Genomic DNA, 15,938 nt, shown 5'->3' on the forward strand with positions numbered 1-15,938 from the left:
GAGCAAAGTCTTACAGTATTACCTTTTAAATCAGTTGAGCTACTCACGACACTGCTAAAGATAGTGCCTTAAACAGTTTTGAGGTTACTAGGGTCAGAATTTCAGCATTCTTTACCTCTGCATTTTTTCTAGGCTCCTATACCTTTAGGCTTAATTTTTAATAATAAAACTTTTAAAGATACACATTTGTAGTTGAGCCCTGTAGTTGAGCTCTCTTACAGGCCTGAAATGTCCTCTCAAGAGGCAAGTTTTGTAGTGTTGCAGAAACTTTCTAGTGGTTAAAGTGGATTCACAGGTTATTCCTGTCAAAACATCCCCAAGCAGTAGACAGGTTTTATTGCTCCATGGCGAATATCTGATTGTGTTCCTGAAGTTATAGAAGAGTCAGTTTTGTCAAAAATTCACTGTTGCAAAAAAAAAAAAAAATCAGTGTTGGGAAATTATGTTCAGTGCTGTCTTGAACAGTGTTGTGGCTCATGACTGCCTGTATCACACCTAATTGTGGTTTCTGTAGTGACACTTAAAAGACCTGTCTTGTCCATATAAAGTCAGAAACCACCAGTATATACTGATATGCTGTTAAAGATGGATATAAATACTGGCATACCTTCTGTTGTTACATTAGTGAAATAAAAATACGTTCATGTGTTCCAGGTACAGGGACAATGCACAATTCCTGGTTTGGATAGCTAATAATTAAAATCAGTGTCATGAAATATTAAGTGAAGTCTTCAAGATCTGAGTACAATAAACAGTACTGGAAGAGAGGTAAAAAGATAATGGACATGAAGATGAGTAAGAAAGGCAAGGACAGAAGCAACAATATTAAAATATATAGATGTACCATAAAGGATTTCATGAGACTGAAAGGAAAACTAGACACCTGTATAGTTTGAGTCTGACTCTCACAACTGCCTCTCTAAAGGGATCTCTCACAGGAAATTTTAAAAAGCCAAGGAAAAAATGTGATGCACGGCTTATGTTCTAAAACAGCACTGTCATTTGCAGCTGGACTGCATGTGAGGAAAATGCTTTACTGATAGAAAGTAAGAGCTATGTTTATGCACAGCAGTTGTTGCTGAACCTACAACACAAATACACTGGATCAGCACAACAGCATCAACAATTAAGGTAACATTAACAGCTGTAACATTACCATCCCTTTGAAATATGCAGGTATCTCACATAGTTTTCAGCTCCTTAAAAATCAGAAGGCTGTATGTGATTTATTTATTTAAGATACAGTTTCGATAAGTATTATTGCAGTGTGCTTAAGGTAGCGTTAGTCTGTTTGGCTGAAACCCAGTAAAGTTGCACTACCACAGGCCCTGACATGAGCCGTCTATGTCTGCACGTTACTTGAAGACTTTCATGGAAATCTGTACTTCTGGAGGCTTAGCTGCTCTTAGTTATCTAGATGTTAAGTAGCTCAGCTTATGCTCACATGTGTCACATTCACGTTTCTGGCTTCCACTGTTGTCAGAGAAGTCTGCTTAAAACCAGGTGGTCTTTAAGATTATATCAAATCTAGTATAGTCACTTGAAGTGAGCTGTGGAGGATTTTTTTAATTTGATCTTGTGCTGGTTTTGTAGACCTATGTATAACCTCCTTTCACAGATCCTCTGAAGAACCCTAGAGCATTAAACCTGGAAGCCTCTCGGAATGCCTTGAGAGTTTCTGGAATGCTTGAAAAGCTGATAAAGTAGGTATCTTAGAAAACCAAGAGAATAGGACTATTCAGAGACCTAACCTAGGATTTTGGGAACTCAAGTACAGTTTCTTGCTGTAACAGTTACTTTTACTATAAATTTCAATGAGTACCCTAGCCCTTGTCTACACAACAGCGTTTTTGCCCTTCAAAGAAATCAGCATAGTTAAAAACCAGCAATACTGCCAATATGGATCCATTTCCTTTAAAACTATTTAATATAACTTAGGGAGCCTGCACTGACTACGAAAAATTTGTATCCTTTTGCATCATATCAACGCCAGTATAATTTTTTTAATGTGGCCCACACCTTAAGTGTAACTGTCAAATGAATGTGAATTTCTTGCATATCAAAGCATCTGCAGTGATTAAATGCTGCATGGCCTGAAGCTACGCTGGCGAGAAAAAACGGTCATAAAAGGGTAAGACTTAATGTGGAAGGTTTTGTTTTACAGTTGTGAGAGACCAATGTGGCACATGAGAACAGGGCATCAATCAGAACTTTTCTCATGAAGGGAGAAGAGGATGGAAAATGTTTGCATAAATCATAGCTCTGTAGAGTCTTCAATTTTATTTTGAAGCTGGTTACTTGGTAACCAGAAATCCATGATTCATCTGGGTTTCAAACCTAAAATTTGGTATTGTATGGTTCAGTTGTGTCTGTAGGTACAAGATCTGATTTTCATCCTAAATAACTCACCAATGGTCAAGGAGATTTTCAGCTTTTATGTACTGCTCCCACACTGCAGTACATTAATTGGTTTACAATTAAATTACCTTGTGATTGACCTTGTGTCAGGGCCTTGGCACTTCCTGGGTTTTAATGCAGCCTGATTATTGTTTTTTCGTTGTGAAGCGCTGCCTGTGGATGGCTGGCTTAATGTACTCACAACCAAGAAATTTCGTTTCCAAGATCAGGCATTTCAAGGCTTGAAGGTTTTCAGACTTTATGAATATAGCTCAGAATATATGGTTACAAATAACCACGTATTTTTGTTATGGTTGAAGTTTTGATTCCTGCAGGTTTTTGGCTGTTCCATTAATTGGCAGCACAAGTCTCTTATCCAGATCTATTTAACATATTAGGGTATCTCTGCAGATTTCATATTGTCTTTCAAAGACATGTTATAAACTTGTGAAATTGCATGATACAGAGAAAGTAGCAAACCTTAGGAGAAGTGTTTGTTCTTCAGAGTGTAAGTTAAGCTTGAGGCCACATCTCCCTTAAGCTTCTCTGTTGTCTAATAGTTCTGAGTTTTCAAAGATGATTAGGAGGCATATTTAACATTTAGCCTGTATATTTCTGAGGGTGTACTCCAGTCGTAATGTAGTGACACAAATGCTAGTGAGCCTGTGCAAGTAACACTTATTGGGAGGATTAAATAGGACTTTGTGTGGATCAGGGATGATCCACTCTCCCACAGCTGTGTGCAGTATGGCCTCAATCTGGGTTAGCATTTTTTATCTTTCCTGGTCAGCCCAGAGTCTCAGACCTGCGGAACATCCTGAAACATTCAGGTAGGGAGCTAAGAAAAGTGGTGTTGCTGAAGAGATGCGTTGTCTGAAATGCTTCTTTTTTAGGTGCTGTAGACATTTTTCAGGTAAGATAATGCAATTATGGTGATTGCACTTAATGTTTGCCAAGAATCAGTTGATTACTTCCTACTGGAAACAGGGCCAGTTGACACAGAAGGCCTCCTGCCCATTAAGTCCAAAGACTGTGCCTGAGCACGAACAGGATAGAAACACACACTATATGCTTGCTCAGTACTATTGTGAAATATGTCAAGTGTATTTAACAAATAATTTTCTGAAAGGACAAGCACTAACTATTTAGAGGTCACAGCAAAAGAAAATAATGTTGTCAGGAGGAAGGAAGTGGTCAAGGGAAGCCAGGGTAAATGGCAGGGCACTTCGTTTGACATGTGAGCAAATGACCACAACATAATTGTAAGGTGCAGTTCTAGAGTAGTATAAACATTGGCCAAATTATCTACACATCTGTTTTTCAGACAATTTTGGGAAAGAATCTGGTATGAGAGAGGTCATTGATTGCCAAGTGATTTGCCAAAGGCTACCAAATAGTATTACTGGAACTAATGAGTTTTTAAACTCAGCTCCATCTCCCTGCAAGAAAGCTAGGAGCAAAGGCTTGTGTGCAGATATGAAGGTGATACTTCATAGAACTGGAGGGTGACAGAGCTTAAAAGGGGCAGTGAAAGGCAAGTGGTGAGAAAATAAAACAACAAACAACTTCTGGACGTGAAACATATGTACAAGAGAATGCTTATACTGGGCTTTATGGTGAAAGGCATTTTCAGGGCAGGGTATGGACTATTTGAAAATAGGAGTTTTCTCAGAATTGCTACTAGCAGAGAGTTATTAAAGGCTTTTTTCTTGGTATATAGAATGGTCCAACATGGGTAGTATATGGCGTTGATCTGTCCTGTGGTGAAAATGACACTTCTGTGTCTTGCTTTTACACAGATTTGACAACCAGCTGTTGCATGTTAACTGTATCCAGTCCTCCCAGTTTTCCATATCTCAGAGTGCTTTATGAGAAGTGGAAAAAATCAGAGTACATAAGGGAACTGAGGCAGAGGGAAAGCATATGATATGTCCAGTGTCAGATAATTCTCTTCCTCATTTCATCATGATCCTGTGACATTAATGAGCTTGCTCCAAAAGCTTGCCGTTTTGCAAGTAAGACGTGTCTTGCTATTGCCATTAGCAAGATTGAGTTAGTGTTCACTTGATTATATAGTGTGAAAATGAGAAGAGAGTCTAGCTTGTGTGATACTGTCCTGAAAACTTAGAATATGATCATTTAGGTTTCCTGTTTTCAAATACGCAAACATTATTCTTGAGTTTTTTTTAACATAACCTTATTTTTTTAAAATATACCTTTAAAGATACTGCTTCAAAGTAATTAATCTTGTGGGTCTTTTGCCAGTGTTTAAAGAAACATCTGCTGTTTTGTGTTACGACTTCAAATTCACATTAGCTGGAGAAGTCAAGATTTACTATGAAAAATGACAAGAGGGTCAAATAATGTTTTAAGGTATTTCTTAGAAAAAATGTTTAAAACATCTTTTATCTGATCATCAGCAACTTCATCCTTTACAACATCTAACATGAAGCTGATGAATCTCCTTTTGACTTCCTTCTAGCTAAGCAAGGAAAAGAGGTGCTTACTACTTTACAATCCAAATTTAATGATAAAGAAAAATATTCAAAAGAAGAAAAACATGCAAAAGAGATTTCTGAAGTCTGAAACCTCATAAATCCTATTTTAAAATGGAAGTGCAAATGATTTAAAAAAACCAACGTCATTTGCAGACAGTGGGTCAGTCAAATCCCAGGTGAGTCAGTGGGCGTCATGGCAGAGAATGAGATCCAGTTATTTTTTTTTCCCCAACATGCTGGTTAATTGTCTGATTTACCTTTATGACCATAGGATATTACAGTGTTTCCAGTGTGGTGTGCTTGCGGTGGTTTTGTGTTGGTTATTTCTTGACCATACTTCTTCAGAGTTTTCTTAAAATTTGTTACAATAAAATGCTGGGGATACTGGCAGAAATATGCAGTGCACACAACTGAATCTGAGGTTTCCTGTCCTGTTTTAAACTCTGCCTCTCTGAAGCAGGATGAGGAAGGGTGGGGCAGAGGTTTTGGAGCTGTGTCAGGAGTCAGCAATGCCTATGCAGTGAGGGGTGACTGCTCTTCAGCAACACTGCCTATAGAGTTTAAGCCTTTGGCTCCAGATCCAGGGATGAGGAATTCTGTCTTGGCATGCTGTCATGTTAAAATATCCAGCACTCTTCCCCCACTTTGTTTTGTTTTTTGATTAAACAGTGGTTACCAGGTATCAAATGCTACAAAAGGTAATAAATTATAAAAACCAAAAAGAGTTAGAATTTAGGAGATTTTGAAATTTGATGGATTTTCTCTTTGGTTTTTCCTGATTTCACAACTCTCTTTTCCCATCTGTCGTGATTTAACTCGAGCTAGCAATACAACCACTACAACTGCTCACTCACCACCTCTCTCTCGCTGCCCCAATAGGGGAGAAAATCAAAAGGGAAGTGAGAAATTTGGATTGAGATAAACACAGTTTAATAAAATAACAAAATACTAATACACTACTAGTAAATATATATTAAAAATATAAACAAAATATACTCAAGACAATTCCTCACAAACATGTTGACTAACCAGTCCCAGGAAACAGCACCTGGTCCCAAAGAGAGAAAAAAAAAAAAAGGAAAAAAAGACAGAAAAGCCCAGAGGCCTCTGAAAAATGGCAAAAGGCCAGACTAAATGTCCGAACTGAAACTCCACCAGCTATACCCCAGAGAGAGAGAGAGCAGAAGAGAAAAGAGCAGAAGGCCCAACTCTCCTTATATCTGAAGCATGATGCTAATGGGATGGAATACTCTTATTGATCAGTCTGGATGTCAGTCAAGCTCTCCCCCATTTCTGCCCCCCTTCCTCGATGCCTCACACCTGTGGGCAAAGCACTCAGAGTGTCCTTGGCTTTCAGACCAGAGCAATTAAAAACATCATCTCTGTGCTGGACTGTTATCCTCTTGTTCTCAAACTAAGTCCAAATAATGGGTGTGCTAGCTATGAAAAAGAAAGGTTTCTAACTGCACAAAGAAAATTAACCCATTTTCAGCGAAACCAGCACACCATCTTTATTTGCATGTTACTGATCATGTAATTCTTAAGGTTTTAAAGTTGATCTAGCTGTATAGGTTATTTTGCATATATAATTTTCACTGAGTGAACAGGATCTGCCATTTAAGCCTTTATGTTCCCATTAGCCTTGGGATTTTGCTTTGAGAAGGAGGTTCTTTACTTTTGCTGCTTCTTCTGGTCATAAAACTCACCAGTATAAGGTGTTTATTTGATGGTGTTATGAGAACATGATTTTCTCTGCAAATCTGATCTGCTTTCAATTAGCAGATAGTGTTGTAGTGTTCATTTACGTACATTGTAACAGAGATGTAGCGATATGTCAGATTACTGTACTTGGGCAAAGGATTATAATTTCAAGCAAAAATATGGTTAATTGACACACTCTGTATGATTCATCCTAAAGGTGGAAACTTGAAAGAGACCAATAAATTTAACAGAACGAAGAAGAAATCATGTTGAAACTGTCCCTGATAATCCACTGCATTGTTAATTAAAGCGAAACTTTCTTTAAAAAGGCCCTTCATTGCATAATGTCTGTTTGTGAAATCGGTGATTTACCACAGCAGAGACAATTCAGGAGAGCGTTGTTTCCCCAAAATGGCCAAGCCTTAAGGATGCCGTCCAAAACCTGGAAGTGTGTTTTTTTTTTTTTTTAAGAGTTGAACTGCCCAAATTTGTGATTGCAGAAGAGGAAAGTACCTCTTTTCACCCAGTCAGCTTTTAAAATTATGTAATTTTCAATACTTTGTTCTTTGACTCAGTCCTGGCTCATGTAGGTGGGTCAGTGTTCATTTGGCTTTTAGGAGTTCTAGGTATATGAAAGAGCCCTGCATTGCCAAGCATGAACTCCACTAGCAGCATGTTCTGCAGTCCCTAAATATTTTTCAAGACCTGGCTACCTTCCAAGCTTTAGACTTGTTCTCAGACTCAGTGCAAGTGAATAAAAACATCTCTTTCATGTATGTACAGATCAGTATTCATATAGAAACACAGAATGTTCTCAATATGTCTGACTATATGGTAGCCATACCTTGGAAGTAGTTCACTGTTGTGAAGTGGCTGCTTCTAGATGTCAGAGCTTCCATCTCTGGAGAAAGGTGGACCCTAACTAAAATGGGACAGTAGCCGCTATGCAGAGGGCAGTCCCACTGGGGATTGTTCCCCAGGTGGTAGGATTAGAGAGAGTGAGAATATGAAGGTGTTACATTCTGTGAAATTAAGAGGATGCCATATATTTTGGAAAATCTTCACAACTTCCTTCTTGTTTCTCTGAGAAGTCCCCAGCATAACTGCATTCCTGTGCAGCCTTTGGGAGGCTGATGGTTACTGGGCCCACAAGGTTTAGCACTGAAAAAGAGGGAAGTCTCTTTTTCTTAGACCAATCCCTTACATTGCCCGGGGACACACTGCAGAAGGGCCTCCTGAGAGCAGTAGTTCACTGGGAACTGCCAGGGGATGCTGAGAGGAGATGCTGTATAGAGGTTTGTTTTTCTCTCCTTGTTCTTCTCCCTTCAGAGGCAGATTATAATTTCTGAAGAAAAACACGAGTTTCATGTATGTGGTAACAATCTTCCAAGACATTAAGATTGTAACAGTCAGCTGTCCACATCTAATGACAGGACAAAAATGTACTGTCTTAATTTGAGGAGAGGAAGAGACTAGTGAGACATTAGGGGAAAGCTTTAAAGCCAAAGGATAGTGACACAGTGAACCAGGCTTTTTAGGAAGTTTGCAGGATCTTCTTTTTAAGAACAGAAGGGGTTGATGTAGATATATTAATACTATCTCATTGCCAAAGGACCTACTGAGGACACTGTGCTCATGTTTCAAGATTTCTGCAATTGTAGTGGGAGAAAGGAAAAATCGAGGAAGATATGTAAGAGATGTGATGGTGTTGAATCAATAGTTTTGAAAATTACTTTTTGCAGCAACATTTTTGAGAAACATGCCACAACACAGAGTGGCATTTGCCCATGGCAGAGAGATAGTACATGAACAGAAGTCTGAGTTGATTGAAGCCAAAAATCAGGATTAGCTTGATGACTGCTTAGGCTAGCCTGTAGTGAAGAGATTTCATTTAAAAAGACCCAGCAAGTTTTAGAGGCAGCTTTTGTATGGGAATTTAGGAACAGGATTTAGTAAAAAATTTTACTGTAATGTATGCAGATAGTAAGATACCAGATGGAAGGAAAGTAATCTGCAGTGAGAATTAGGTTTACTGATGATTTGGGGCTCATGGAAGTTATAGTTTTAAATCTAAGATAAGCTGTTCTATGGAAGAAGTAGTACAAGAAATATAGCAACTATTCATTGTGAAAATGTGTTGTAAATTGTAAAAAACAGAAGTTTTGAGTTTCTATTAAAGTATGGTTTGTGTGTCTAAAAGTCCTCTTCTGCCTGCACTGAGCAGTTTGCTACAGTGAGTATCACCTGTATCTATAAACTCCAGCTTTATTTAGGAAAACAGATTCCTGGGTACATTGCTGGGCCTTAGCTGAGGTGAATAGAAGTATTGGCATCCTCTGTCAGCTGGTAAAAATTCTCAAACCTGTTTCTAATTTAACAGGAAGAGGTTTTATATTTATGATTGATAGTTGCTGAATGCCTTTCACTGGCAGTTCCTCACTTCATACTTAGATGCCTATTACTATATCATTAACTCCTGATTTAATAAAGGTTGTTAACCATTGGCAAGGACTGCAGTGTCTGAGATAAGGGTTCCATTCAAAATGCTGTTCTCTGCAGAATTAACAGCTTGCCTGCTTTCTCACCATACTACAGCACAAAAAGCTGGTGTGTGGGCTACTTGCATGAGGTGCTATTACAAAAATGTTGTGCATTTGAAACAGAGGAATCAAACTCCAGAATCCTGAAAGGGGGAGTGAAATTCAGATAAGTTCAACCTTTGAAGCAGAGGTTTCTGACCTCACTTAACTGCCTGAGGTTTTTTAGTGAAAATATGGAAATAACTATTTTCCTAGGCTTATTTAAATCTGTAATTGTGACTTTTTAATTGAGAAGCCTTTACAGAATTATTACTTAACTTTCTGTATTTTAATATGTTTCTAGATAGAGGACGCTCCTTGGATTATAAAGCGTTTCAAGCACAATGGCAGATCCCATCCGCTGGGCCCGATACCGTTGGCAGCGACTGATATCTACAGAGGGTGGAGAAAGTAGCAGCAGCAACAATTCAACTAACAAGTGCTATCAATCATCCAAAACTGTTGGCAAACATAGGATAGTAATACCATGTTTGGGACATTTTAAGGAAGAATATGAAAAAGTATCAAAACTGTACATGAACAACAAAATACAGACTACTAAGTATACTTTATTGAATTTTTTACCGCGGAATTTGTTTGAACAGTTTCACAGGTAAAGAACTCGTTTTGATCGTGATAATTCTCCTGAAGTGGAATCCTTTTATTTAAATGTGTGTGTTGCTATATAGACAGGTATTAAAAAATTATTCTTCCTCCCGACCTGCCTATCACTTCTGAAAAGGTCTGTGTTATTTGGCCAAAGTCTCTTGAGGATCATTAGTGTTGGGCTTATCCTTTTCTCCATATTCTATGTAATTTCCACTACTTCTGTCTTCAGATTATTGAAATATTCCTTACTCTTGGAGCACTGCCACAGAGCAATCTGCAGCAGGATTTTCAGCTCATTTCCTGCAAACGTGTTTTTCCCCTTCTTTCATGTCTGTTGCCAGTTTTTTTCTTCCTCCTTCTGCTTGGAGGACTGCTAATTTCTGAAGTTATGCAGGGAGGCTGTAGGATGGCTCCCTTTTAAAACATGTTATCTCCCCCAGGAAGTTATAAAATTAAGTTTAAAAGACCTGGGAATTTGAGAGAGTGCAAGTTCACCCAAGCATTACTAGAAGACATGTCTGGAGGACAAGTTTGAAAATATAGGAAAATTCTTTGTTTCTCCATTTTCTGATCATGCATATTAAGCAAGTGTGCAGCTAAGTAATCTATTGACTGGAGAGTGAAAACAGAGTTGTGGATACTTACTTAAATTGCAGTTGGAGTGAAGAAAAGTTAAATTACTGCTAACTTAAGTGTTTATATAGCATGAAGTGGAGGAATAAGGATGACTGTCTGCTAGCACCACTGTCTGTCTGCTGGCACAGCTAACTTCCATGTTTTCTATTTTTTTCAGAGTTGCCAATTTGTATTTCCTATTTCTAGTTGTCCTAAATTGGGTTCCTCTGGTGGAAGCCTTCCAAAAAGAAATTACAATGCTACCTCTAGCAGCGGTTCTGACAATTATTGCAGTGAAAGATGGTCTGGAAGATTACTCAAAGTACAAAATGGATAAACAGATAAACAACTTACTAACCAAAGTATATAGCAGGTAAGAGATAAACCAGAAAGACTGTTATTATTATTATTTGTCACAAAATCTCTAATTTTCAAATATTTCTGTGGTTTTGCAAATTGGAATTAACTTTGAAAATTTCCTGTAGAAGTTAGTGACAGAAATTGACAACTTTTTACCTGATATTTTTATCTTACTATATTAGTGATGCCATTGCTTGCTTTCTTTATGAGTTTATTTTGTCTTGCTTACCTTTCTGTTTCCATCCTTTCTCTAAATCTTCTAGATACAAGCTGGCTGTGGAAGTAATTTTCTCCCACTGCCCTCCTGGTTTCTCAAATCCTTTCCATCCTGTTTGGAGGGTGAGGTAAAAGGGTGGTGTTGTGGAGTGACCCAGGCATTCTGCTCCAGTTGGTGTTGAACCCTAATTGGACTTACTTGGCCTTCATAATGGGGTAAATTGGCCTACATAAAAAGTTATGCTGGTGTAGTTTTCAGTACCCAAGAGGTAGTTCTAAACAGCAAAACTAATCAACTAGTTTTCAGCTCGCTCAGTCTCCTGAGTAGATTTACTTTGTCAGCACTTTGCAGCTATCGAAGTTCAAGTCATACCTGCTGTAATGGAGAGTCACATCCTGTTTCAGCAAATCTTCCTTCCCTTTTCCTGTTTACCTCTGTTATTAGGTGGTATTTTGTTAATTTACTTCAGAAATTTTTCCTTCAACTCTTTTTTTTTTAAGTTATTTTCAAGGAAAGGTACTGGTATGAGAAAATTCCTGTAGTGTTGTTTGCATCTATCCATCTTGTGATAGACATGGCTGTAGCTTTAATTAAGTTTTACATCCTTTCCATTGTGCCAGTTTTCCATGAGCATCTTAAGGAGAAAACAGATGTGGCTTATATTGGTTTAATTTTAGGTCAGCATTTGTTGCTTCCTTTTTTTGCTTTGTTTGCACTTTGAAAGCAATGTAACAGCCTTCACCTTCACTGAAGAAATTGTCATCAGTACACCAATTAATTGTGTGGGCTTTGTACCTTCTGTTTGCGGTTAAGCATTTTGTAAAGGGTACTGCCAGATAATGCAGGCCTGAAAGGGATGGGAGCAAAGGTTGATACAGGGAGTATTTTTCTGACATTTTCTTTGTCATTAGAAGTGGCTGCTTCTGTTTCACCATTAATCAGATGCATTTTAGATAGGTAGCACTTTGATTAAATCTAGTAGGTAAGTGCCAGTGTTCAAACAATGGCCACGCTGAGAAGCTTATGTCTGCGCTGTAGAAGTTGGGTGCGCTTCCTAACCGCTGGGTGTGTGTGCGCTGCTCAGCCGGACTGCAGTGAGAAGCAGGGAAGGAAGCACAAAATGCTAGCACAACCCAGACTACATCCCAGTCTGGATGACTGAAAAGCAAAGACTGTGGAGAGAGTACATGCTCCTCTCTTTAAACATAGCTCTTGGGTTAGGCTGCACAAGGCAGAAAAGCCAGACAGTCACTGAAGGCAGTAATACTTAGTGCAAAATCATACCGCATCCAGACCTGTGCAGTGTTTTAACAGCAACTATAGGTGTTTCATCGCCCCTATTGCATTAGCCTATGACTGTGTGCCTCCAGCCGGCTCACCTTGCATCTTACTCACTGCCCTAAACTTGGTTGCGTTTGCATAATCACAGCTTCTTTCTATGTAATCACAGCTGCTGTGATTACATGAAAGAAAGATTCTTCATCTTGGCTGAGGACAGAACAGTAGCTATAAATGAAAAGTTGAAACAGTTCAAACTTAGGTACATCATGCCTGGATATTTCATATTAATAAAGTATTTAAACTCAGTGCTGGTAGGCTTGAGCTTTTATTGAGTTCCTGGGGTATTAGAGAGTCTTAATACTTTATCTTCAAAATTAATAGAAAAAATATTTTTAAAGCCTCCAAATACAAGTATTTATATTCAGAGCATCAGTGAAGTGGTTGCTGAATATTCTTTGCTCAGTGCTAGATATTAATTATTTCAGGAGACAGATATTTTTGAAAGGCCCTATCAGAAGGGAAAAAGATTTGCTGTTGGTTGCATAATTGCAAGAAAAAGTGGTGACCCAAAGAGAAATCCTGAAAACACTGTTTGCTTTCTTGAAATAGTGAAAATACAGGACACAAGTGGGCTGAATTTTAAATAGAGTTAAAATAATTCTGAAAGGGTGCCTGGAATGTAATTCCCAGAAAAACAGGGCTTGGACCCCAGAGCTAATTCTTTGTAATTATATCCACCTTGAGCTAACAGACTATCTCATTGGAGTTTTTTTTTAATTACTTGGAAGCATAAATTAACTATTAGAGAAATTTTCTAGTTACAGGGTGTTTCTCTGAGCTTTCAGTTCATGCATTTGTAAAAAAAAAAACCACCAAAACAAATCTGGTTTTTATATGTTTTTCAGGAAGGAGAAGAAATACATGGATGAATGCTGGAAAAATGTCAGTGTTGGGGACTTCATCCGGCTTTCACGTAATGAAATAATTCCTGCTGACATGGTGCTGTTATATTCTAGTGATCCGGATGGGATCTGTTACATTGAAACAGTGGGCCTTGATGGAGAAACCAATCTAAAGCAGAGGCAGGTGGTGAGAGGATACTCAGAACAGGTGATAATTGTGCATTTCTAGTGGTATAACAAAGTTGACATGACAGTCAACTAAAAAACAAAAACACCCACCTCCCCCCTCCCAAAAAAACAAACACAAACCAACAAAACGCAACCAACCAAATAAAAAACCCAGCCCTCTAGATTACCTAGTTCTTAATAGCTCAGCAACCCTATCTGAAAACAAAATAACTAGGTAATTTCTAATTTGTTACTTGAGTTATTTTGGAGCATGTTCAGTTAACCCAGAGAAAGAGATCTATTTCAAATAATGCAGTGTTTAGGTAAAGACATACTTTATGGTGCATATTGTGTCACATGTGAGAAACTGGAGTTTTTTAGAAGGGATTTCTGTGCTGTATAAAGACCTAGATAGAGAGAGGAGCAGGTATTATCTTTCCTCTTTAAGAGGAGCAGGTATTATCTTTCCTCTTTAACTGTTTTTCTCATGTTGCAAATGTATTTTTAGCTCCAATTCTGATCTCTCAAGGTTTTATAAAACCTTTGGAACTCTTAGAATTTTTCTGCTGCAAGCCTGCTGTGAACAGCATGACCTGAGTCATCTCTCCCTTTCAGGACTGAGCATCACTGGGTCTCAGAGGGTTTATATACTGAGTAGTGGTGGGAAATCAGTGGCACTATGCTTTTGAACTGTGGAAACCATGTGGTTAAGGCTTTATAAGTAATTCATAAAGGCCTTTTCAGATACGGAAGAGATAACTGCTATTGTTTTAATACCAGACAAATAAACTTTATTTGGTGTTATACCTAGCAGACGGAATGCTAGAGGCTGGCACAGCCAGCAAAGAAGCAAAGAATCCTGGCATTTCTGCAGTCTTCAGCACACCTGGTACTGCTGCTGAAACACTGTGCTGAAAACAACAGCAGGGAGACTTGGTGCTGTCCATAAGAACAGACTGTTTAGTCCTCTGGAGATAAAATTGCCTGAACTGCCTCTCAATTGCTAGCAGTTGTGGAGAAGTGAGGAGGAGCACCTTGTTGTACATTAAGACTCCTCTTTTACTCAGCGAGTATCATTAATACCAAAGGCATGATGTGATATCCATAAACAAAGCTATTTCTTACCTCCTTACAGTGGCATGCATTCTTTTTTGGTTTCTCTTTCTTGATTTAATCTTAAAACAGTAAGGCAGAAAGGACTGTTGGATCTTTCTGTAGATATGTATCATTATGCAAGGCAAAGTTCAGAGTTCAGGCTTACATTATACTGAGGTGGCCTTGATCTTATACCAGCTCCTGCTACCAAGGTATGGCTTCAGTCTCACTCAAGAGACTGTTTTCTCTATTTCCAGAGTACTAGGAAGAGTCATACTGTCCAGAAAGAGCAGCAATTCTCTCACCACTTGAGACTCTTCATTTTTGTCCTCAAATGCAAAAAAAAACCCAACAAAGTAATTGCAGGATCTTCTTGGCAGGACTGCACAATCGCTGAATGTAGAGCCACAGTCAGCTTCACAGATCTCTAGTGCCTCACCAGTTGCGTTTCAGCCAGAGCCTTTGTCCTTGTAAACTCAGGCTGATTAAGACTGGCAGTGCTGTGTTAGAGGCTTACTGCCTGACCTCCCCCTTTCTTAAGGAATAAACTACATCAAAGTAAAGAAAATCTGAAGTCAAGGACTAAAATTACTTAACCTGTTTGCAAGGATGTTAAGTCCTGCTTCTTTGTGAATGAGCAAGTGGAAACACAATTAGAAAAGTTACCAATGGGGCACCTGTTCTGACACTTGACTTTCTTTAAGAGAAGGCATGGCAAAATTAAAGCATGAAACAGAAGCAGAAACTTTTTGTAGTCAAATTTATTTTTGGCAATTTAGAATAGCATTTTTTAATGCTTAAATGACAACAGGAAAGAAATTGAGAAAGTAACTCAAGGCTTCTTGGGTAACAGCAGGTAACAAGGCACAGGACACAGTGTCTCCAGCTATCTTGGCATTCATGGGGCAATGTACAAAAGAAGTGAGGACCTTCTCCCTGAGGGTAATGAGCTATTTGGTAAACAAACTGATATTGCTCTGCTGCTTTCCAGATACTCAAATGTTGCTTCCAATTAAGAAGAAATAAGTCTTCTTTTCCTTCCACACCTCGAATAGTTAGCTGAACCAAGCACAGGTTCAGTGGGGTGGAGAAGCTAATGTGCCATTAACACTAAGTCGCTGTGAGCAGTGAATGTTTCTTATGACATTTTAAGAGAGGCCACAGGACCGCACTGCTCTGTTCCTTCTCAGCCTGTGTGGTCAGACTGAATCTAGTCGAGCTGCAGCATCCTCAGACCTACTGGAGAGGAAAGTGCTGTCCTTTTCTTCCAAGCAGTCTAAGAAGCCAAGCTGGTAGAAGGAGATGCCAGCTCTCCTAGTCCACCTTGGCTATGCACCCATTCCATTCCCATGCCATCTTATCTAACCATATTTTAGTAATAATAATAACAATAGTTTGTCAGGAACACGGCATGGCCAAAGCAGCAGGCACAGCCTTGGGAAGTTGCCTCTCTTACCATTCCAGTGAGAGAGTCTGATGCAGAGCTTATCACTCCAAGCTACCTTACACAGTTCCC

The 15,938-nt window shown here is 38.8% G+C and overlaps 1 protein-coding gene across 3 annotated transcripts in view; it reads left to right on the forward strand.

Annotated features, from left to right (window-relative positions):
* The window catches only part of ATP10D (ATPase phospholipid transporting 10D (putative)), a 49,535-nt gene that overhangs the window by 1,840 nt on the left and 31,757 nt on the right, over positions 1–15,938 (forward strand). For all 3 annotated transcript variants that reach the window (XR_011738770.1, XM_065836802.2, XM_071807454.1), the window contains exons 2-4: positions 9,480–9,788; positions 10,578–10,772; positions 13,163–13,367. Coding sequence is in view for 2 of the 3 variants with exons in the window: in XM_065836802.2 (XP_065692874.1) it covers positions 9,520–9,788; positions 10,578–10,772; positions 13,163–13,367 (669 nt within the window). In the remaining variant the exon portion in view is untranslated. The remainder of the gene's footprint in view (positions 1–9,479; positions 9,789–10,577; positions 10,773–13,162; positions 13,368–15,938) is intronic.

This window comes from Patagioenas fasciata, chromosome 4 (genome assembly GCF_037038585.1).
Source record: "Patagioenas fasciata isolate bPatFas1 chromosome 4, bPatFas1.hap1, whole genome shotgun sequence".
In the NCBI taxonomy this organism is placed as follows: domain Eukaryota; kingdom Metazoa; phylum Chordata; class Aves; order Columbiformes; family Columbidae; genus Patagioenas; species Patagioenas fasciata.